This window comes from Gadus morhua, chromosome 22 (genome assembly GCF_902167405.1).
Source record: "Gadus morhua chromosome 22, gadMor3.0, whole genome shotgun sequence".
NCBI classification, from domain to species: Eukaryota; Metazoa; Chordata; class Actinopteri; order Gadiformes; family Gadidae; genus Gadus; species Gadus morhua.
Window position 1 is genome coordinate 18,152,012 of NC_044069.1, and position 23,191 is coordinate 18,175,202.

Below are 23,191 nucleotides of genomic sequence, written 5' to 3' on the forward strand. Positions count from 1 at the left end.
GAAATAATCGTTTTCTGTGATCAAAACTGGGTTTTCGTGTAAATGAGAGGCCAAACTGCATGGAAATATCAGCTTTTTCCCTTCATGTAAACGGGGCCTCAGGGAGAGATCTCATGCATGGCAACATGGAGCACCAGGCCATGTATCATTATTATTATAAAAAACAACAAAAAAAACTGACTTTCAACATCCCCACCTTGCGTCCTTTGCCGGTAGGGGCCCAGTAAAAGCCAGCCAGGTGGCATGTAGGATGATCTTTGCTACACTATCATTCCAGCAAGAGACACATTGTTTTAATTTATTTCCTCCTGGGCTTAAATAATCTAGGCAGAAACAATGTTACGACAATGTAACACTTTTTTACTGTAACTGAAAAAAATGTGAACCAGTCACCCATAGGTAGAATGTTATCGAACGTGAGCCCTCGTCCTATTGGTCTGTCATCGTGACTGTTGGTCTCCCTCTCTGTTTGTCTCTCTGTCTGTCAGTCTCTCTGTCTGTCAGTCTCTCTGTTGGTCTGTTTGTCTCTCTGTTGATCTCTCTCTCTATGGATCTGTCTCTCTCTGTTGGTCTGTCTCTCTTTTGGTCTGTCTCTCTCTGTTGGTCTGCCTCTCTCTGTCTGTCGCTATATGTTGGTCTGTCTCTCTCTGTCTGTCTGTCGCTCTGTGTCTGTTTGTCTCTCTCTGTTGGTCTGTCTCTCTCTGTTGATCTCTCTCTCTGTTGGTCTGTCTCTCTCTGTCTGTCTGTCTGTCTGTGTCTGTTTGTCTCTCTCTGTTGGTCTCTCTCTCTCTGTTGGTCTGCCTCTCTTTGTTGGTCTCTCTGTCTGTCTGTCTGTCTGTCTGTCTGTCTGTCTGTCTGTCTGTCTCTCTCTGTTGGTCTCTCTGTCTGTTTGTCTCTCTCTGTTGGTCTCTCTGTCTGTCTGTTTGTTTCTCTCTGTTGGTCTCTCTCTCTGTTGGTCTGTCTCTCTTTGTTGGTCTCTCTCTCATTTGGTCTGTCTCTCTCTCTGTCTGTCTGTCTGTCTGTCTGTCTGTCTCTCTCTGTTACTGTCTCTCTCTGTCCGCCCCCCAGACCCTTTCTCCCACACAGACAGCACTCCCTCTTTTCCTCTGGTCGGAGTGTGGAAAACCATGTCTGCTCCAGTGCTCTGCATTCCTGCGGTCGACTGGCACTTCCTGCCGTGAACGAGAAGCACGGCTGCCGCGAATAACATTCTTCCGTCAAAATGTTGGACGATAACTTTTTTGCTTTATTTTCTCAATGTGTCTTTCTTGAATTTCTGTTAGCCTTAGCTTTATTTTGTCTGTTCCATAAAACTAAAGGTTATTGCATGGTATAGAGAGACGGCACATGCATCATTTTTCCACCATGTATAAGATCTGTGTTCCTAATTTTTACAGGTTCGGAGATGCAAGACACCAATCTAGTATCGTAACCATCTATTAATAGCTGTGTGTACATGTGTGTGGGGGGGGTTGAGAGAGAAAGAGCATGAGTGTGCATATGTGTGAGCGAGAGTGAATGTGTCTGTGTGTGTGTTTGCATGTGTCTGCGTGTGTGTTTGTGCATGAATGTACGTGTGTGAGAGAGATAGTGTGTGTGTAGCGTGAGTGTGTTTGCATATGTGTGTGTGTGTGTGTTTGCATGTATGTTTGTGTACCTATCTGCTGTGAATTGTCACTATATGTCTTTACAGGGCAGCACTTCATCCATGTATTTTACTTCAAAAGGGCCACAGCCGCTATCCATCCCCTTGTAAGGCCACCATTAAATCCTTTAACAGGGGCTACAATTAACTCAGAACAGAAAAGCAAACCAGCAGAAACAATGCATAGCCAACCGTACAAGCAGCTACTGTAACTTTAATATGGTTCTATATGCTTTGTAAGCTGGCCTCTCATTGGCTGTAACCAGTAGTGAAGGTGTCCCCCCGAAAGAGCAACAAACAAACAAGGGGGAGGACTTGTTGTTCCTGAGAGTTTAGAATGGATGCTCACAAACACAACGCAGTCCACCAGTGAGTAACACTGCAGTTCCCACTCACATAGATGTGCAAACGCACACACACACACACACACACACACACGCACACGCACACACACACACACACACACACACACACACACACACACACACACACACACACACACACACACACACACACACACACACAGCAAGTCTGTGCGCCAGAGCCGTTTAGTGGAATCTTGCATATTTGTTTAAGGAGCAACGGGAAAGGAAGGCCGTACAGGTGGGGCAGGGTTGCTTTACTGGAAACCAGCCCCCCCCCCCCACCGGTAAAACGGTGTGTCGCTGCCTCGGGACGGGGTCAGAGCACACACGCCACAGGGGTCAGGGAGGTGCAGCCGCATCGCCGCACATTAGTCATCATGCTCACGATGTGCAGGAAAACCTCTCGTTGACTCCTCTGTTCTGCTGGCTCAGAGGGCGTCTCACACGCACGCACGCATGCGTTTGAGTGTGTGTGTGCATGTGTGTGTATGCGTGTCTGTGTGTGTAGGAGTGCACGTCTGAGTGTGTGTTTACTTGCATGCATGAATCCTTATTTGCATCTGTGTTTGTGTGTTTGTGGGTGTGTGTGTGTGTGTGTGTGTGTGTGTGAGAGTCGTTGTGCTTATTTGTGTCTGTTTATGTGTGTGTTGCGAGGGAACTGAGTGAACGTGTATGGCTGTAATCATGAGACCAGAAGGGCTTGTATAATTACATCATCTAAAGGGCTGGTTTAATATGGGATGAGGTTGAAGGGCAGGCCACTCAGACTCCTGCTTTAGAGCGCTTCTTTGAGCAACCCTGGGTGTGTTAGCCATGCAGCAAATAAAAACAGGGTCGTTCAGTGGCAACTATCATAACAAACACACAAAACCGTAGGGGAAGCAATGCCAGCCTCTGCCATACGACTGTTTTTTTTTACTCCGGCCGCAGACTCAGGGCTAACCAAGCTACATCCATGACCAACTGTATGTGAGACTCATTCCTAGCACGTGACTAGCATGTAGTTCCTCAATCAAACTTTTGGTTTTTTTTTGACAGTATTTGATTTTGTCTGTATGTTGGGAATAAAAGATATATTAAAGAAAACACAAAAGTGGTCAGACAAGGAAGGATCAGTCACAGAGAGATCAGAAACATTGAGGCCCTTTGTGATAACCAGGTCTAGAGTGTGGCCCTTACAATGAGTAGGCTCTTTCACATGTTGGGACAGTTCAAATGTGTCCAAAATGGTAAAAAGTTTTTTTGCACACTTGTCATTCAAATCATCAGTATGAAAATGTAAGTCACCAGTTATAACTAGACAGTCAAAGTCTGTGGAGATGCTAGACAATAATTCTGTGAATTCATCGAAAAAATGTGGGATGTGGGTGGCCTGTAAATAATTAATAGGAGAACTCTGGGGGAGCATTTCAATACAGCACAAAGGTATTCGAATGATGGAAAATCACCAAATAACATCTGTTTCCCCTGAAAATCATTTTAAAATATAACAGCAACCCCTCCACCTCTTTTTCCAGATCTACATGCATCAAAAAAGTTATAGTTGGGAGGAGCTGTCTCTATCAGAACGGTTGCACTGTTATTTTGTTCCAGCCATGTTTCAGTTAAAAACATAAAATCCAGTTTAGAGGTGGTAATAAAATCATTAACTAAAAATGATTTGTTATTAAGAGACCTAACATTAAGTAGACCCATCCTGATGGTGTTGTTGATAGGCTTTAAGGTTGTTTTTGGTTTGGAGGAAATATGTATGAGATTTGTGAGGTTAGCAGTGTGTCTAAGTTTACCTTTGTTTACTCTCTTAGTGGTTACAGCAGGAATGCAAAAGTTGCCATGTTTTGACATAGGCAACCTTGGGTTCAGCAGATTATGCGAAACGTCCTTTATACTTTGTCTACGGCTGAACCCTTTTTTGTCTCAGTAATACTCAGGACTACTATCAGTACAGGGGGCGGGGGGCTGGGGCGCCCTCCGCTTTGGTGTTATCAGCCTGTGGGAATGACCTGGCGATGCTATCATTGACACAGATGCAAGTTTGATGCCTACATATTCCTGTTTCTTAAATTCAGCTGGAAAATCGCAAAGGGAGGAGACAGTGGAGCTGGAGTTGTTGTGGCTATGGGAGAGATGAGGAGGGGGGTGGCCGTTCCTGGCCAAGCCAGCATCGGCGATGGGGGAGGGCACGGTGTCCATGGTGTCGGGGAGGCTGTTGTCTCTCTTCAAGGTCTTTGGTCTTTAATGCAGAGGAGGGGGGTGGCCGTTCCTCGTCAAGCCAGCATCAGCGATTGGGGAAGGCACAGTGTTGATGGCGTCGGGCGGGCTGTTGTCTCTCTTCAAGGGTCTGTGGGCTGTCTGCTATCTGTGTGTCAGATAGTGGCAGAGTAGATGTGTGGGGGAGGCTGTAGTCTCGCTTCTTCTCAACCTGTGCTCTGATTGTGGCCTGTGCGTCAGACCATGGCAAGATTGTGGCCTGTGCGTAAAGCAAGAAGAGAAGATTGTCCCTCAACAGTTTTGAGCCTAACCTGTTTGGGTGTAGGCCATCTGCTCTGAAAAGATATTTGCGCCCCAAGAATAAGTTGAAATTGTCAATAAAGCCCCTTCCTCTTTCATTGCAGACTCTGGAAAGCCATGTATTCAGTGCAAGTAGACGACTGAATCTGTTTATTCCCCTGTCAACTGCTGGTATGGGTCCACTGATGAATGAGTTGATGTGTATTTTGTCCAGTGTATCCAATAGATCAGTGTAATCCCTCTTCAGAAGTTCTGACTGTTCTCTTTGAATATCATTAAATCCTGCATGCACAATAATCTGTGAGATTTTGGGGTTTTCCAATATGATTTTGGCTAGTTTATGGTTGATATCACTAACCATTCCATATGGGAAGTTGCATGTTTTGATCTTCTTACCGGTTATATCCTTGATGGTTGAGTCTCCTATAATCAGAGTGTCTGGTTCATCTGCTTCCTCTGAGATGGGCCCTTGTTGGACGGTGGCAGACACATGCGCAGCCCGCCTCCGTGGCGACTGGTTGTTCCATCTCTGTCCGTACCGTCTGTCCGGACACATTTCAGGGGTCAGGGGTGCACAGGTGGCCGAGGCATGCGCAGCTCGCCTCCATGGCGACTGGTTCATGTTCCGTCTCTGTCCGCACTGTCCGTCCGGACGCATCTCGGGGCTCAGGGGTGCATGGGGGGCAGGCTCGTTCGTGGACTCTTGAAGTGGCAGGAACCGGTTCTTCAGTGGCAGGGTTAATTTCAGTGACGGGCTAATCCGGCTGATAACTTTAGCTTTGGGTAGTTTAGCATTTGGCGTTGAGTGATCTTGTTGATTCACTTTGGTATGTTGTTTTGGCTTAGCGCCGACTCTGTGCCAGTGAAACACAGCTGGAACTGTCTCTCTCTTGTCCAGCTTCGGGAAGGATACAGTGTAGCTTTGATCATCTTGCTGTATCTGAGTGAGCTCAGCAAACTCACCCATCGGCACTGTATCCTGTAGGGGTCCTTTGCATTTTTCTAATGCTGCTAGTCTCGTTTCCATTAAAGCCACCGTCTGTCGCAGTTTGGTGCAGTCTGTGCATTTCCCAGTCTCCGTGCCTGAGATATCCGAGTACAGAGGCATGTTGGCGATAGGAAAGTCCAAGGCTTTTTCTGCGGTCTGATCCGGGAGTAAAAAGTGCCAAAATGTATTGTTGAATCGAGCGATGGAGGACGACGAAAACAAACTATATACTGTTAGGTATTATGATCATGAAATAAAATAAGATAAAGTAGATCTGAACGATGAATTAAGTAGTTTTTTCCAATGCCTAGCGGAGCTTCGGGAAACATGACCTCTCTCTGCTGCTGCTGCTCACCACCTTATAATACATTTGATTCATTAATAAATGAACCATATACAGAATGTTGCCTCCCGATGTTGAGAAGGAATAGTGCAAGTAATTATGGGTAATGTTAGATCATAGCACACTGGACCAGATGTTTAGAAGCCTGACAGGACCGTAAGTGACAAATTGCAAATCCCGGTGAAAAAAAATATTACACAAAAAACAACAACCTAGAATGAACAGTTAAGCATCTGCCATATGTTCCTGTTGGGTATTAATAGCCTAATACCTTTGTGTGTCTGCGTATGCAACATATGCCCTGCAGACCTGAGTCTGCCCCTATCCTTACACCTTCCTGTGAGGAGCAGATGGGACATGGGACGAAACAGTAAAGACTTTGTGTATGAGCTTAATTGAGGAAGCAGAACTTGCATACCTTTCTCTTAAGTATAATTGCAGACCACAGGCCCACTATTACAAATATTTGAACCCCTACTTAAAGAAGCACTGAAAAAGATTCTCACATTTTGCAAATGTAGATATTTCCAGGGGTAAATATCTCCCATAGGAGTGCAACAGGTGCCCTTCATAAAGCCTCCCAGCCTTTGGCAGTTCGCAACTGGCAAGCGCAATTCTAAAGGCTGCCAGTAAAGTCAATGTTTTTTGCGAATGGAACAAAACATCTGCGAAATTACCAACATACCATCTAAAGGATACAATGTGAGAATTTAAAATGTCCTTTTTTGGAGCGTCACTCACATCACCATTCAGTAACGTACGTGGAACAGAGTGTCCTTAAGTGTACAAGGAGCACGGAGGTGGGGGGAAAACAAGGCCGGGTGAGTCGGAGGATGTGGGTAAAGGTTGCCGGCTGGGTCACAGGCTGGCCAAGTGTGTGAGGAATGTACCAGACCAACAACCTGGGGGAATGGAGGAGCGCTGTGGGCTTCTGCCCAGAAAGCAGAAGAGCTATTTTTAGTCATGAGGCGTCCCGGCCCCACCTCACTTCATTAAGGAAGAGGTGCTTTTGTAATCCCACTGGGATCCTCTGGAGGCCTTTTGGGACAGAACAGTTATGTCTTTGGGGTATTAAAAGCCTGCAACTCATTAAAACAACTCACATCTATGTCTGCACCTCTGTTAAATTCTTGTTTTTGCCTGCATGACACACGTTGTGAAATGTAAAGTCTTTTTTTTTGTAAATTCTGCCGTTAGAAAAAATGCTTTTTTTCCATGAGGCTGGAATTTGTTGCGGTTGCTTTTTCTCTTTATTTGTCATGCAAGCTCCTGTGTCAAAATGAAAAAAAGACTGGCTGCAAGAACAAGTCGTCCTTGTCTGTCTGGTATGTTTAATTGAGAAAAAATGAGACTCAAATCAAAGTTGCCTATCTGTCTTTCATCAAAGCCAGCCTTCCCACGATACGGGACGGGCAAACGTTGAACCAGGGGACGGGGTTTTACTAACAGCCTTCCCCTGGGAACAGACTGTAAGATAATAAATATCAGGATAAATTACATGATTCAAGTGCTGAACTCAGGCTTAGGAGAGGATAGGTGGGCCAGCCTAGCATTTTTCAGAGACTGGTAATGATGTTGCTTCAGCACAGAACCCTCGGAATCACCCTCTACTCTATTCTCTGTGCTAACACACAAGGCTTCATACAGGTCAGAGTAGATTGGGACCTAGATGCACAGTTGCACCTTTCTATCATTATTGTCCCTATATTTCCTGATGTGTAATATGGTGGAACGTGTTTGTGTAGTCCGGTTCAAGCTTATGATTGAACCGTCCCTTAGAAAGAGTAGCGGTCTTGCAGAGCACACTGCATAACTTAACAGGCCTAAGAAAGAGGATACCTCTTGCACACAATAGATGCGCTGTGTCCTTTTTTAATTGCTGATGCCAGCTGTTTCTCACTTGTACTGACATTTTACATTTTAGTCTTATATTTTTCTTGAGGTATTTCACTGTAGCCCCCTTGAGACTAAAACTGGTAAAAGAGAGGTAAAGCTGCAGGGAATGTTGCCATACGTTGCTGTTTTTCTAACTTTCTGTGCGTATGAAGTCCACAACGCTCGCATTTAAATGAAACATTAATTACAGATGCATGTCATCCCCTGGCCGCCAGCAGTGAAGGAAAGCCCCCAAAGCAAAAGTCCCACCTTTGTTTCCTCCAACCTCAGCATTATTAGGTGCGTCTGGCCCCGTCCTACTGTGCTTTGACCCGGCTACTCCACCCTGCCTTGCTAGAAGGCTGCCGTAGCTCTAATAACAAGATTCAGCAGCACAAGACCTAGGAGGGCCTCTTTTACAACGTTTGGTGCTACCTGAGGTAGAAAGAGAACATCATTTAACTGTGGCCCTGTGTAGTACTGAATAACAATAATCATAACACTCAAATTGAATTATCTTTGAATTAGCTCTGGTATGAGATGGTGGCTATTATAATAGTACTAAACTGCAGTATCTCAAATCCTCATGTTAGACTGCTCTAGATGACTAGGTATGCGCTTTAATAAAAAACATTGCTATATTATTGATAAAATGGTAACATGGGGAAAATATAAACTGCTCACATTCATGTGTGTTTCACTGTCTGTGACAGTAAAACTAAAACGTCACACACATTGATTCGAGTGGTGAATGCCTTATTATATTCAGCAGTGACACTCTAGTTCTGACTGTCCTGTCCAGCGTCTATGTCCTGTTACCCCTCTCTGACGTGCATTGCAGGCAGGTGTTGATCTTGTAATAGCGCAGAATCCGGAGGTGCTTAGCTCTCGCCGCTGCATAAATGTCTGGGAATGGCGGCTTGGGTGAGTCATCCAAGAGACCCGGTAGAAGCCAATAACACCAAGCCAGCACTCATTCCAGTCAGACACAACTCATCCCCACTGTTTGGGCCGTAACACAGGAGGCAATTAACGGTGCATATCCAGCTGTGACTTAACAAGCTGTAAATCAGACTGCACATTTTTCCCTCCAGGAACACCAAATATGTCTGAGTTCAAGGAATCGTTTGGCACCAAAGCGAAAACACAGCACCGTCGTAACACCTGTTCTTTTTGATGGCAAATCCAGTTCATTAAGTTTTACACGAGGCACTTTCACAAGTCCACTGGTCAGTGTTGCTATCTCTGACACTACGCCCCATCAACCCACAGGAAAACTGAGATACACTATGAAAAAGAGTTAAAAAGAGAACCAACAGACAGAACGTCCTGCTCAGCACAGTGGCTATGGCTGTTTCCCAGAAGCAGCAGAGCCCTGGGTTAGTATCAAGTGTCACTTCCGGTCTGTGTAGAGTTTACACCTTTCTGCCATGTTTGGATGGGTTTTCGGCCAGATGATCTCATTTCCTCACATCGAGGTCAGGCTCACAGTGCCTGAGACGCTAAGTGAACTGTCTTAGTTAATAGAGTGTGCATGCCTGCTTGGGATGGCTTAGCATATCATACAAGTATCCCACTGTGTAACATCCTTAATGAGCTGGGATCAACTCCAGTTCCTGCATACCGGAATACCAAATCCCCATCAAAGTACAGCCGTTTTAAGCAGGTGAATGTCTTGCTGGTCCTAGTTTCAGCCCTTAGGTTATTCTGTTCCACAATGACCAAGCAAATGTTCCTCCAGCCGGGGCAGGGATATGGTAACGATGGTATGGTAAGGAGTTATAACCCATTCCCTGTTTAGTTGTTCTCCCCCAGCGTCATTTTAAGATTGGTGTTATATTTGATTTTAAGGGTTCATCTGGAAAATTACAAATTCAAGTGGATAGTGAGGATGTTTACGCACATGACAAAAAGTGTGACGCTGTGATGGAAATAACTACGAACATTGATCCATCCATACATTCCCTATTCTAAATTCGGTCACCTCCAAACATATAAACCTAGAAACCTCTAAGTTGTATGTTAGGTTAACCCACACCATCACCTGATATAAATACAAGCATAGAATTAAGCTGCTGCTTGGGGCCCACATTGGGCGATGGGCCCGGGAAACACAAGCCATGTCAGGCCATCCCCAAATTCAAGTTCAGGCTTTTGGAATGAATCTCAGTCTGGCCTTGGCTTGTCAGCAATTGATGTCCACATACGGGTGAAGCCTTACGTTGTTCAAAAACCTCGAGCAAATCTGATTAAATACCTAAGTAATGCTTTTGCTCTCTTGTTCATGCTGAAAAGGTTAGAAGTAAAGCCAAAACATATTGTCCTCTGAGAAAAGCTTTCCGTATCACTCATCTTTTAACATTGTTAATCCGACTATTTCCAGTCAAATGGATTTTGATTGCTACTTTCCTCGGGTGCCGCCATTTATTTTCAAAGTCTGCATTCTGCCCAATCCTTGTTCGGCATGAGGTGATGGCCCTCCCCCAATTGCGCTGATTTGACCTATCATTATTTTATGTTTGGGCTTTCCACAGACTCCAGGCCAGACTGAAGGGGGAAACAGAATGTGAGCTTGTGAGATTAGGCTGGCCTCACAAGGCTTCCATAACACATTGTGCTTTGTGCCATTGTGATGATTTTCTTTAAAGAACATCAGAATCACTCTGTAGTACTCAGGTTGCTCTTAATGGCAGCAATTGGTACACATTTAATCACCGAAGCCAATAGTCATCTGTTAAAAGAATTGTATCTCTCCCTAATTCCTGCTCTAAAGGAAATATTGAGTCATATGTCAATGGTTTGTCTTTGAGTGTGTTTTGTGCAAGGGTGTTATTTGTGTTGAAATGAGGTTGGGACATAAAGTCTTCAAAATATGCAATTTCAGGCAGCTAACTAGGGGTTGGAGTAGAAAATTCAAAGAAATAAAAGCATAATGCTGCATAAAAAGGGTGTAGCCTAGGCTGCTACAGCAATGACAACATGAAAATACTTATAATGTATAACCTACAAAGTAACTTCCACAGCTGCAACTCCATGTCAATCGAACAATATCCTATAGAAAGCCCCAGTGCATGTGAGTCAGCTCAGCTATACCACGTCCAATACAATTGGCCTAGAATATGACAAAATTAAAACACAGAGGGCATCAAGTTGATAACTAAACATCATCTAGTCATTGACGTTATTAACACAATATCGGCTATTTGAAAACGTGGAGGATGCCATGTTTCACTGTCCCCAGTTAACACCAAACATTAGTGCATAAGAGTCTGACTTTGTATGCAAATACAGCATATTGCATGAACACAATATTTTAATTGCATATCAAAAATATATTCTGTGTTGCTCCTTTTGTTTATGTTAAAATCATAAGATATTTTGTTGTACGTCAACAACAACAAAAGAAAACCCACCATAACATTGTTTTACAAGGCATACAAACCTCGAAGACCACTGACTGTTTGGGTACCCGATGTTCATATAGGCGTACCTCTGCAGAACTGTTCACCACCAAGACCATTGAGACCACGGTACAGATGGCCTAGTGTGAGTGCGCCCTTTAAGCAGTGGGAATGATTTCATCGAGCTGTATCCTAAACCTGTCCCAGTAGGAATGTGTGGGAAAAAACAAATGATTGTGGGTTATTACATCACTCATGGGTCTACGTTGTTATGCCATAAAGTTCCTTGCATTATGCAACAGCTTGTCTGTCCTTCACCCAAGGTGTTGTTGCCTGTGTTCACTCATTCCTGAGTTCATAAGGAGGCCTACTCGACCGCCCAGAGAACAATACACATTACATAGGCCTACGGTCTGAAACACATAAACAGGCATATGTTTCGGAAAACTGCTTTTCAACTATCATTGAACATAATCTTGTATATTCTGAACATCCGCCCAAATCTTCCCATTCATAATCAGATTCCGTGCCGTATTAAACTCCAGATCTCCGTGTGAATACCGCCTCTGACACCTGGGCGGACTTACCGCCATAATGGAGGAAAACAATGGTGCGATTGACGCGCTGCTTCTCAGCCCTGTGATCCTTCTCTTTTTTTATTGGAGGATTTGAGAAAGCCATTTGGAATTTGAATATTTCACCTCTCGGGGTCGCGTGGCACCGCTCCTGTTCCCGGGCTACACCCCGCTGCTCCCTGAGTATTTAAAGGAGAGCCTCTGGTCCATGCCTGGCACCGCTCTTATTCCCGGGCTACACCCCGCTGCTCACAGAGTATTTAAACGAGAGCCTCTGGTCCAGCCTCAGTTTAGAGCCAGGGTGAAGCACGCGGACCAGCAGACACAACCAGACGCAGTAGAACAACAAGCGCGTGAATCTCGCAGGCTGTAACTCACTGAAGATGGAAACGTACGTTACGTTCTGCTTGCTGCTCGCGCCCTTCCTCGCATCGGTGAGTTGTATTTGATTGATTGATTGATTGATTGATTGATTGATTGATTGATTGATTGATTTACAGTGTAAACGCAAAGATTGCTACAATGTTCTGAAATTAACATTTAATATACTGTATTGTGATAAAAAAAATAAAGTTAGGCAACCGACTGACTGGCCAGCAACTGCGACAAATAGTACTTGACATAGTTAACGTCACGTCGTCAACTATCATAGCGTGGCACTAATGACAGAAAGTTATTGATATTAAAATAAATATATGTAAACATGCCTACATGACTTCCCGTTCCATCCATATTTACTTATTTCTACTGCTCTGAGAAGTAGGGTCAACAGTTGCTTGATTGTAATCCAGTATAGTGTGTGTTAGCGGCGCCCTCTTGTGGTAGCGTACTAGCGTCTAGTGACCTCAGCTTCACTATGGGTTAAAAAGGCGCGAACCTGCTCCACCAAATACCGTTATGTGGGCTAACCGGTGCCCTTTCCTCCCTGTAGGTGACGGGCCAGGACTGCTCCCAGCCCTGCGCATGCCCCGCTGAGCCGGCCCCCTGTCCCTACGGCACCAGCCTGGTTCTGGATGAGTGCGGCTGCTGCAAGGTGTGCGCCCGGCAGCTAGGGGAGCCCTGCTCCCTGCGGGAACCCTGCGACCACCACAAGAGGCTCTACTGCGACTACTCCGTGCTGAGCGACACGGAGGCGGGCATCTGCATGGGTATGGAACTATATCTCCTCACATTCACCTGGCGCTGCTGTAGAGCTTCATATCGACGCATTATTAATGTAATTTCAAATTACAAAAATACATTTTCTAAATTAAAAATGATTAATTATTAATAATGAATAATTATTGGCATGCAATTTACACCATTACATGTCAAAGAAGTTTAACAATCAAACAAAGCATAATAACAATCGTAGCCTTCTTAATTAATGTTAATTGTAAATTATAAAGCCCTATAAAAATGTACCTAGAAGGAAAAATATAGGAGGAAATAGGGGATGATGTATATATATTTATAGTAACACATCCTCCCTCTCATATAACCCTCCCCAGCTCAAGAGGGGCAGACGTGTGACCTGGGGGGCGTGGTCTACCGCAGCGGGGAAGCCTTCCAGCCCAGCTGCCAGCACCAGTGCATGTGCATGGACGGGGAGATCGGCTGCGTGGCCACGTGCGCCAGCCACATGCCCCTGCCCTCGCTGGACTGCCCCTACCCGCGCCGCATCCAGATCCCGGGCAAGTGCTGCGAGGAGTGGCTGTGCGACCAGTCGCCCGTGGAGAATCCCTACCACTCAGTCATGGCCGGTGAGTGTCCTGTCGCCTCAGTCCACCTCCTCCTTTATGTCTGCCTGGAGAGGGGGAGGAGTGAGGTTCACTTCATAAGAAAAAGCAAAGCGAAAGCAGCCGCACATATATTTAAAGGTGCCATGCCGTATTACACCATTTCGGGCGGTTTTGAAAAAAGGCCTATTCTGACATCACAGGTGGGCGTTTCCACCTAGATCTATGACGGATCGATGAGCAACGTTTGCTACAGTTCACTGGGTAGGCTGGTAGACTGATCTATCCAGCATACATCTAGGCGGATGCGCCCACCTGTCAGAATAGGCAGAAATTTCCAAAACGGCTTGTAATGGCTAATCACACACTTGTATAATATGTCACCTGAATCCACACAACGTCAATCTACACAAAGTGTGTAGAGTGCTACTTGGAGTGAGTCACTAGCTGTGTTTCAGCAGGAGGGGGTGCTGTTGCTGCTGCTTGGTTTGATTGTTTTAAACATCTAGAAAATGAAATCCCGGTTGGATATTGCGGTTTGATCTTCGATGAGTGTGTCGTCTCCTATCGTGTTGTTTTTCCTATTCTGATGTTTTCTCTCCTCTCTTTTATATTCCTCCTCCTCCTCCTCTTCCTCTCCACTCCTCCTCCTCCTCCTCCTCCTCCTCCTCTCCACTCCTCCTCCTCCTCCTCCTCCTCCTCCTCCTCCTCCTCCTCCTCTTCCTCTCCACTCCTCCTCCTCATCCTCCTCCTCCTCCTCCTCTTCCTCTCCACTCCTCCTCCTCCTCCTCCTCCTCCTCTTCCTCTCCACTCCTCCTCCTCCTCCTCTTCCTCTCCACTCCTCCTCTTCCTCTTCCTTTCCACTCCTCCTCCTCCTCCTCCTCCTCCTCCTCCTCCTCTTCCTCTTCCTTTCTCCTCCTCCTCCTCCTCCTCCTCCTCCTCCTCCTCCTCCTCTTCCTCTCCACTCCTCTTCCTCTCCACTCCTCCTCCTCCTCCTCCTCCTCCTCCTCCTCCTCCTCCTCCTCCTCCTCCTCCTCCTCTTCCTCTCCACTCCTCCTCCTCTTCCTCTCCACTCCTCCTCCTCCTCCTCCTACTCCTCTTCCTCTCCACTCCTCCTCCTCCTCCTCTCTACAACAGGAGCTGCTGAGTTCCACCCGCTGAACCCCTCCACCTCCTCCTCCTCCGCCCCCCCGGCGGTGCGGCGGGGGTCCGCCCGCTGGCCAGAGAGCCCGCGGGACAACTGCGTGGTGCAGACCACCGCCTGGAGCGAGTGCTCGGCCACCTGCGGCATGGGGGTCTCGTCGCGCGTCACCAACGACAACGAGCGCTGCCAGCTGGAGAGGCAGTCCAGGGTGTGTGTGATCCGGCCCTGTGGGGCCGAGCAGGGGGGGGACATCAAGGTGAGGGGGGGGGGACCCACTCACACACCACCATGTCTACTGACACCACCACCACCACCATGTCTACTGACACCAACAACACCAACACCACCATGTCTACTGACACCACCACCACCACCACCATGTCTACTGACACCACCACCACCACCATGTCTACTGACACCACCACCACCACCATGTCTACTGACACCACCACCACCACCATGTCTACTGACACCACCACCACCACCACCATGTCTACTGACACCACCACCACCACCATGTCTACTGACACCACCACCACCACCATGTCTACTGACACCACCACCACCACCATGTCTACTGACACCAACAACACCAACACCACCATGTCTACTGACACCACCACCACCACCATGTCTACTGACACCACCACCACCACCACCATGTCTACTGACACCACCACCACCACCATGTCTACTGACACCACCACCACCACCATGTCTACTGACACCACCACCACCACCATGTCTACTGACACCACCACCACCACCATGTCTACTGACACCACCACCACCACCATGTCTACTGACACCACCATCTCCACTAACGCCACCAACACCATTTCAGCACTGACGTCTCAAATGAGGAACTTGACATGTTTAATAATCTGATTTATTCGACCTATATATCTATTATTCCTCTATGTCATAATCCTCTGTATTCACACATGTTCCTAATTTTTTCCCTGATTACTCAAACAAAAAGTTATGATTGAATGAAAGCATTCTTCCAGAATGACATTTTAAAGTCATCAGCGAGTAGCATCCCCATACTGGTGGCATTATGAAATCATCCTCATTGTGGCATGGATGAGAAAAGACGTTGAGTCCTCAATGATGAACCAACGATCCCTAGCCATGCTAACGCCGCTGTCTGCTCCACAGAAGGGGAAGAAGTGTGTGCGGACCCCCAAGGCCCAGACGGGGGTGCGCTTCGAGATGTCCGGCTGCCACAGCACGCGCCTGTACAAGCCCAAGTACTGCGGCGTGTGCACGGACGGCCGCTGCTGCACGCCGCTCGCCACCGTCACCAGCGAGGTGGAGTTCCGCTGCCCCGAGGGAGACGTGTTCCGCAAGGCCATGATGTTCATCAGGAGCTGCTCCTGCCACCACGACTGCCCCCGGGACAACGACATCTTCCTCGCCTCCAACACGCGGAGGATGACCGGGGATTATGACCGCGGCGTGTGATGATGTGTCACACACACACACACACACACACACACACACACACACACACACACACACACACACACACACACACACACACACACACACACCAAACACACACGAGAGGCGCTATGTGGCAGCCTTGATGCACTGAAATGTATGGTCCTTCCCATGCACTCACAAGGGAACCGGGTCGTGCTTTAAGCCCTGAACTCTCCGCCTGCCGACGGCCAATAATGCTCCACAGAGGGTAGCCTTTTAACTAGTATCTGCAAATAAAATCATAAAATAACTACTAGCCAATCCTATCACAGGACAACGTGCCAAAAAAGGCAACTAGCCAATCCTAGCGCAAGGTCACTAGTCCTAGTGAACAATGTCAGTATGGAGGTTGTACCCTAAAGTTATCGTGACGATAGAACATGTTATCCCTGCTTCTGTTCGAAAACGTAAAGAAGGGATTCCAGTAAGAACACAACGACAATGTGGTAATCTTTGCCGTGTTCATTTTGATATTGTATTCTAAAAGTGGCATATTTTGACATTTAATGTTTTTGTTAATAATTGAAATCCCAAATTGTTTAATGACCACTGATCTGTCTTGTTCAGTATTTTTTATCAGACATTTAAAGAAACATATTTTTCTTTAGTTCAATATAGCCCTTACAATGGTATAATTTATGCCCAGCAACGACTTTCAAAGACAAAGCATTGCTTACCCATAATGTGGCTCGCCTGAAGCATTTGCTGATAGTAATATTGTTTACTGTTTATTTAAGGATAAGAGGAGAAAACGTGTTTTATTGCACCATGTGTAAATACTGTAAGACTATGTACAGTTTTGTACTATAATTTATGTAACTATTGTCTATGTGCAATGTCGTAGCAAAATTACAGATTTTTTTATATAGATTATTTCTGTTTTGGGAATCTTAAAGTCATATTCATTTGTTTGTTGCACTATTGTCTACCGCCAATAAAAAATGTATATTTTTATAGATACCAAGGGCCACTTCCATTCATTATTTTTGCAAAAACTAGGAAACTGAGGGCTATGTGTATATCTATGAAATGCTGTGCCAGGCACACAGCCTAACTCTCTAATAGATCAAACAATCATGATAGAAAGACAAAAAGGATATGTACAAACACAAGAATATGAATAACATAATGCCTTTAGAAAGCGAACAAATCCTGGTCCTGACCAGGCTTTGCAATGCAAAAGAAAGCGAGTCCAGTTGTGTCCTCCATTTCTCCACGGCCGTAGAACTCCTGTCCTCACACAAAGGCGGCGGTCGATGTGCGGGGCTGGACGGGGCTGGGGATTATGTGCGTACAAGGGGAACCTTTGTGGGAGGATTCTGCAGAGTTTCCCGCATAGGGTGGCACATTAAAAATGGGTGTGTGCTCCAGCTGCACAGAGCACATGAAAGGGGGAAAGTGAGGAGCTGGCATGATCTGCTGCAGTTCCCCGGCTTATCAGTTACAGGGGCTGGCAGGCAGGCAGCCAGCTCTTCTGGGAGTCTGCAGAATGGGTGTATCTCTAACCACTGCAGCCTCTCCAGTCTACCCCAGGCAGCAGCAAATCACAAGCCACATAGGGTGTTTGTGTGTGTGTGTGTGTGTGTGTGTGTGTGTGTGTGTGTGTGTGTGTGTGTGTGTGTGTGTGTGTGTGTGTGTGTGTGTGTGTGTGTGTGTGTGTGTGTGTGTGTGTGTGTGCGTGAGTTTGTGTGTGTGTGTGTGTGTGTGTGTGTGTGTGTGTGTGTGTGTGTGTGTGTGTGAGTTTGTGTGTGTGTGTGTGTGTGTGTGTGTGTGTGTGTGTGTGTGTGTGTGTGTGTGTGTGTGTGTGTGTGTGTGTGTTTATGTGTGTTAGGGGGGGGGGGACATATTTGTTTTCAGTCGCAAAACATCATAATGGGAGAAGAATGCACTGCTGGATTTGATTGTGTGAACGTGTGTATGAGGAATGGGATTGTGTGAAGCACTCTTAAGTGCACTGCAGCATCTCAGACAAGGGCTGGGAAATGGAGCAGGTTTATTACTTTCTCACAAGATTGATTTGTAGTTTGTTAGAAAGGTATTGTTTTTGTTTTTGGGCCTATACCAGTTATAGGTGTACACACACACACAGACACACACAGACACACACACGCACGCACGCACGTACACACACAAACACACACACACACGCACACAAACACAACAACTTCATCACCTGGAGTCATATCATAAGTCATAATTTCTGTGCTGTATATATATATATATATATATATATATATATATATATATATATATATATATATATACTTCTTTAACACCATTATGATGTTTCAGTCATAATAACCTAAATAAAGTCCAGCTTTGCACGCTAAAAAAAAACACAAGATTGTGACTGAATATCATTGTGTACATTGGCTTCTCCATTAGCTGACTTTTCCCCATGCATTCGTTTTGGTTTTGCAGCCACACCTTTACGATGCCCGGGCTTTTTAACCTACCTGAGCTCCTCGACCCAATGTGCTCCAATACGGTTTCTCTGGAGGCGGGATGAAATGCTTCTAACGCGTCTCATCCAACTACACCACCTCTAAGCTGAGAGAGGATCATTCATTGTAGCGTTTTCCCGATCGACCGCAACGCACTTTACGGGTCTCTTATTTCAGATGCGCTATGTAGTCCTACGCCAGTTAACACTCCCCGGAGCGAGAAGAAAAGTGCAAACATGACAAAAAGACAACCATGGAAAGGAAATGCAAATGGAGTTTTTACGAGGAATGTAACAAAATAGTATCTGAAACATGTAACGGAAACGGATAACAAATATCTCTCTCTCTCTCTCTCTCTCTCTCTCTCTCTCTCTCTCTCTCTCTCTCTCTCTCTCTCTCTCTCTCTCTCTCTCTCTCTCTCTCTCTCTCTCTCTCTCTCTCTCTCTCTCTCTCTCTCTCTCTCTCTCTCTCTCTCTCTCTCTCTCTCTCTCTCCTCTCTCTCTCTCTCTCTCTCTCTCTCTCTCTCTCTCTCTCTCTCTCTCTCTCTCTCTCTCTCTCTCTCTCTCTCTCTCTCTCTCTCTCTCTCTCTCTCTCTCTCTCTCTCTCTCTCTCTCTCTCTCTCTCTCTCTCTCTCTCTCTCTCTCTCTCTCTCTCTCTCTCTCTCTCTCTCTCTCTCTCTCTCTCTCTCTCTCTCTCTCTCTCTCTCTCTCTCTCTCTCTCTCTCTCTCTCTCTCTCTCTCTCTCTCTCTCTCTCTCTCTCTCTCTCTCTCTCTCTCTCTCTCTCTCTCTCTCTCTCTCTCTCTCTCTCTCTCTCTCTCTCAGAGAGAGAGAGAGAGAGATGGAGAGAGAGAGAGAGAGAGAGAGAGAGAGATACGCTACTAAAACCATCTAACTGAAAGTCCCGCCTTCCACATCGTCGATAACGCTCTTTTGGAGCATCCCGGCTCAGGCGTGCCGTCGTGAGATGCTCGCCTGACAGCGAGGAAACACCAACTCTGGAGCAGATTCTGTAGGAGCCAGCGAGCTGCCGAGCTTCTCTTCAACTCCTCAACGGAGTCATGATGTTTTGATGAGGAGAAGCTGTTCGGGGAATAACCCAAGAATAGAACTAGGCCATCGAGCCACGGTGAACCGTTGAACCGCATTGAATAGGGGAAGAAGCCGAACAAGACAACATCCTGTCAGCCGCCCAGGTACACGTTCGTTGCGGTTCGGTTCGGATGGGTTCGACCATCATGCGTTCATCCCCATCAACGGCGATGTGATGTGAGCCTGCAGCGCATCCTGCTACTGATGTTATTAAGTTTCATAAGCCGATGGTCCTGGTTATAAAACGCATAGCCTATATTTGAGTTATGCATGGCAAAGTTTTATTTGTGCAAATCAGCAAATTTGTATAGATGCTTGAATATGATATTTGCCTTTAAACTCGCTCTATCTCTCTCTCTCTCTCTCTCTCTCTCTCTCTCTCTCTCTCTCTCTCTCTCTCTCTCTCTCTCTCTCTCTCTCTCTCTCTCTCTCTCTCCCTCTCTCTCCCTCTCTCTCTCTCTCTCTCTCTCTCTCTCTCTCTCTCTCTCTCTCTCTCTCTCTCTCTCTCTCTCTCTCTCTCTCTCTCTCTCTCTCTCTCTCTCTCTCTCTCTCTCTCTCTCTCTCTCTCTCTCTCTCTCTCTCTCTCTCTCTCTCTCTCTCTCATATACACAAATGGCCATGGTAGCTATAGCAAAGGCCATTTTGGAAAATGTTATAACCACAATACGAATAGTGAATCATACAATATTTATCAGTCCATCTATAATGTCTTCTGTGTAACTCCCTGTCTGGTGACTATGTTAAAAGGGGTTGTCCACACTGAGCCGGCCACTAGGACATTAATTGTCTTGTTGTTAATTGTGATTGTAGAGCTCAAATCCTAAATCCCCAGTGTGGGGACAATGTTCTAGACACACGCATGAATGTACAAACGCAGGCACACACATACACACACACACACACACACACACACACACACACACACACACACACACACACACACACACACACACACACACACACACACACACACACACACACACACACACACACACACACACACACACACACACACACACATTTTAGACTTCTTTCACTCACTGAGAACCAAAATTAGTTTGGAGCAGTTTTCCAAAATGAAATGCTGTTTTGGTCCAATATTCATCCATAGATGAAGGTGTTTGTGTGGGTTCTTCTCACATTCTCTCAATTCCTGTCTTCGAATGGGGGATGTGTCGTGTGTAAACAGAACAGGTTTTTGCTGCATAATCTAAGAAGCGGGAAAAGTGCTGAGATAGAAAACAGTGAGACAATTTACAGTCGACATTTTGAAAGATGAGCCATCTTTCATCTCTCATGAGCGTAATTCCTCTTTGGACAAGATTCCCTTCCTTGAGCTATTAAATATTGAACACCGTCTACGAAGGGTTAGCTAAGAGGCAAAGCACATTTTTGGCCAGGAAGTGAACAATGGCTTTCGTTCTACAGATATGATTAGCGGTAAATGTTGTTATAATTAATGTGGTCACTTCCATTACTTGAGGTTACAGTTGTCACCATCCCAGTCTTTGTCATCACCAGGTCAAAATATCCCCCCTGGGATCCATGTCAGGTACATCTCTGGGTAGGCCCCAGAGAGGAGGTGTTGAAAGTATGTTCTACACAGAGCACACTACAGTGGAGAGAAGATAGACACTCAGGGAGGGGTATATTGCCAAGAAATCTTCAGCTTGGATTTTAGTGTATTTATTTTGATTAAATAACTCTGTAACCGTTCACCGTTGTCTCAAGGTGAATTATAGGTTGATGAAGATGATGACATACAAGGCATTTCCTGTGGTATATGAGTGCAGAAATACAAGATGGAGAAATATGTATAGGATATACAATTAAAATAAACATACATATAATCAAATAAAAGCATATGCATAAAAAGATATATCACATCTAAACATAAAACGGAACTACAAAATGGGGTGGTAACAGCGTGGTCTAAGATTGATTCTTTTGGGAAATGTGTACAATTTGTGACTTAAACATATTTTCTCTCTCTCATTTTTCATACTTTCCCCCAACCTGTTTGGGAATTGCGGTACTACTATATTCTGATATGTGGTAAGTGAACACATTCTCTGTGGGTTTGTGTGTGCGTGCGTGAAAGTGTTTGCATTTGTGTGTGCCAGATCACCAAGGCCATGGTGAATTCATAACTTGTACCCTTATGCTCTGATTCTTAACTTCTGATCACATGATACATGCATTACTCCTTCTAATTTCCCATTTCCTCAGACTCAGTTAACGATTAATTCATGGAACAGTGCACAATGATTTTCTCTAGAGACACTTTTTCCTCCACATAATAGATTGATGGTTTCCTAGAATTATTACAATGACCTTTTATTAAAACTGCCTTCTTGCAAGCTGCTCACTGTGACTGTATCACGGGGGTGTACACAACACATTCAAAGATGCTCAATCGCTATTGTACGGTTCTGGAGTGTGTTCAAAATACACCTTGGATCTAGTTCAGAATGCACTCTAAAAGGAGCCGTGTGTTTATGAGTTGCTGTGTTCGCGTTTCTATACCTGGCCGGCGCCGGGCTGATGAGGGGCACAGGTGCAGACAGACAAGTTCACAGAGAGCGCAGAATAGATGTTGCTGACGGGTACAAAGCAGAGGAAAGCTGTTCTGCCAGGGCACCCGTTGTTATGGCTAGAGCTCCGAGGGAAGCTCATCTAGTGCACATCGTCTGGACATGAGATGTATTTCCTACATCGTGCAATGTGTCGATTGAGGATCCTAGACCCAAAAAACACAGTGATGTAGAAATTAGAATAGTGTTTTGCTTGAAGTCTCTCCATCATCAAAAAAGGGAGTCGACAGGAGGTTAACTTTGACCCATGACTTTAAATTGTGCTCTGTTTCTGTAGACTGCTGGTTTTCAGGTCCGGCCCTGGGCTTACAGCACCCAGACATAAATGAAGTCTGTGAATGATGCCAAATTTGATTTTTTAGATAGATACTCAGACATGTTTTGTTCGCACTCTGTCGTGTGAGAATAAATGTTGCTTGTCTTTCTATATAACCTAGACTTTCAGAGATTGCTTTGGAATAATAATGATGATTCTCAGACCAGCCGAACAGCTTTAAACACCGGGTGTGAGGTGTAGTTCTCCTTTCGGACACTGGGGCGCAGTAAAGAGCAGAATAGGAACCACGAACAGCTGGCGTCTTTAAAGCATTATCAAGATTAACTTTTCGTGACGACAAGACAGTGAGAGGGCTGAAAAAATCATATTCTGGCTGTAATTTTGTTAATTTGTGCAGTGAATCAAAATGATTTAATTTGTAGGCCATTTCAGGCTCATATCAATCTATCTAAAAGCATTGTTAGCTCTATGGTTGCTGTACCTTACATGCGTTATCTGAAGTCGAATAAGTGCAAAAATATAATAAGTAATAATAACAAATAATGATAAGGTCAAATATCTAATATAAATTGATAAAACATAAAAATATGCATTAAAGAAAAAATCAAGTATGTTTTGTGTGAAGTTTAGGCAGACATACATGCATAGTAACCAATCATTTATTAATTTATTATTTGGAAAGGTGGATTTATTAAAAGATATTACACTTCAAGTTGAGGATGTGTTTATGCATC

General features: G+C 45.4%; 1 protein-coding gene across 1 annotated transcript; it reads left to right on the forward strand.

The window, feature by feature from the left end:
* The first annotated feature begins 11,754 nt into the window (after window positions 1-11,754).
* ccn2b (cellular communication network factor 2b) lies at window positions 11,755-17,013 on the forward strand. Its single transcript, XM_030348028.1, has 5 exons — window positions 11,755-12,137; window positions 12,635-12,851; window positions 13,194-13,445; window positions 14,559-14,821; window positions 15,727-17,013. Exons 1-5 carry the CDS (start codon window positions 12,087-12,089, stop codon window positions 16,030-16,032), a joined length of 1,089 nt encoding a protein of 362 aa, XP_030203888.1. The 5' UTR covers window positions 11,755-12,086; the 3' UTR covers window positions 16,033-17,013.
* The last annotated feature ends 6,178 nt before the right edge of the window (window positions 17,014-23,191 follow it).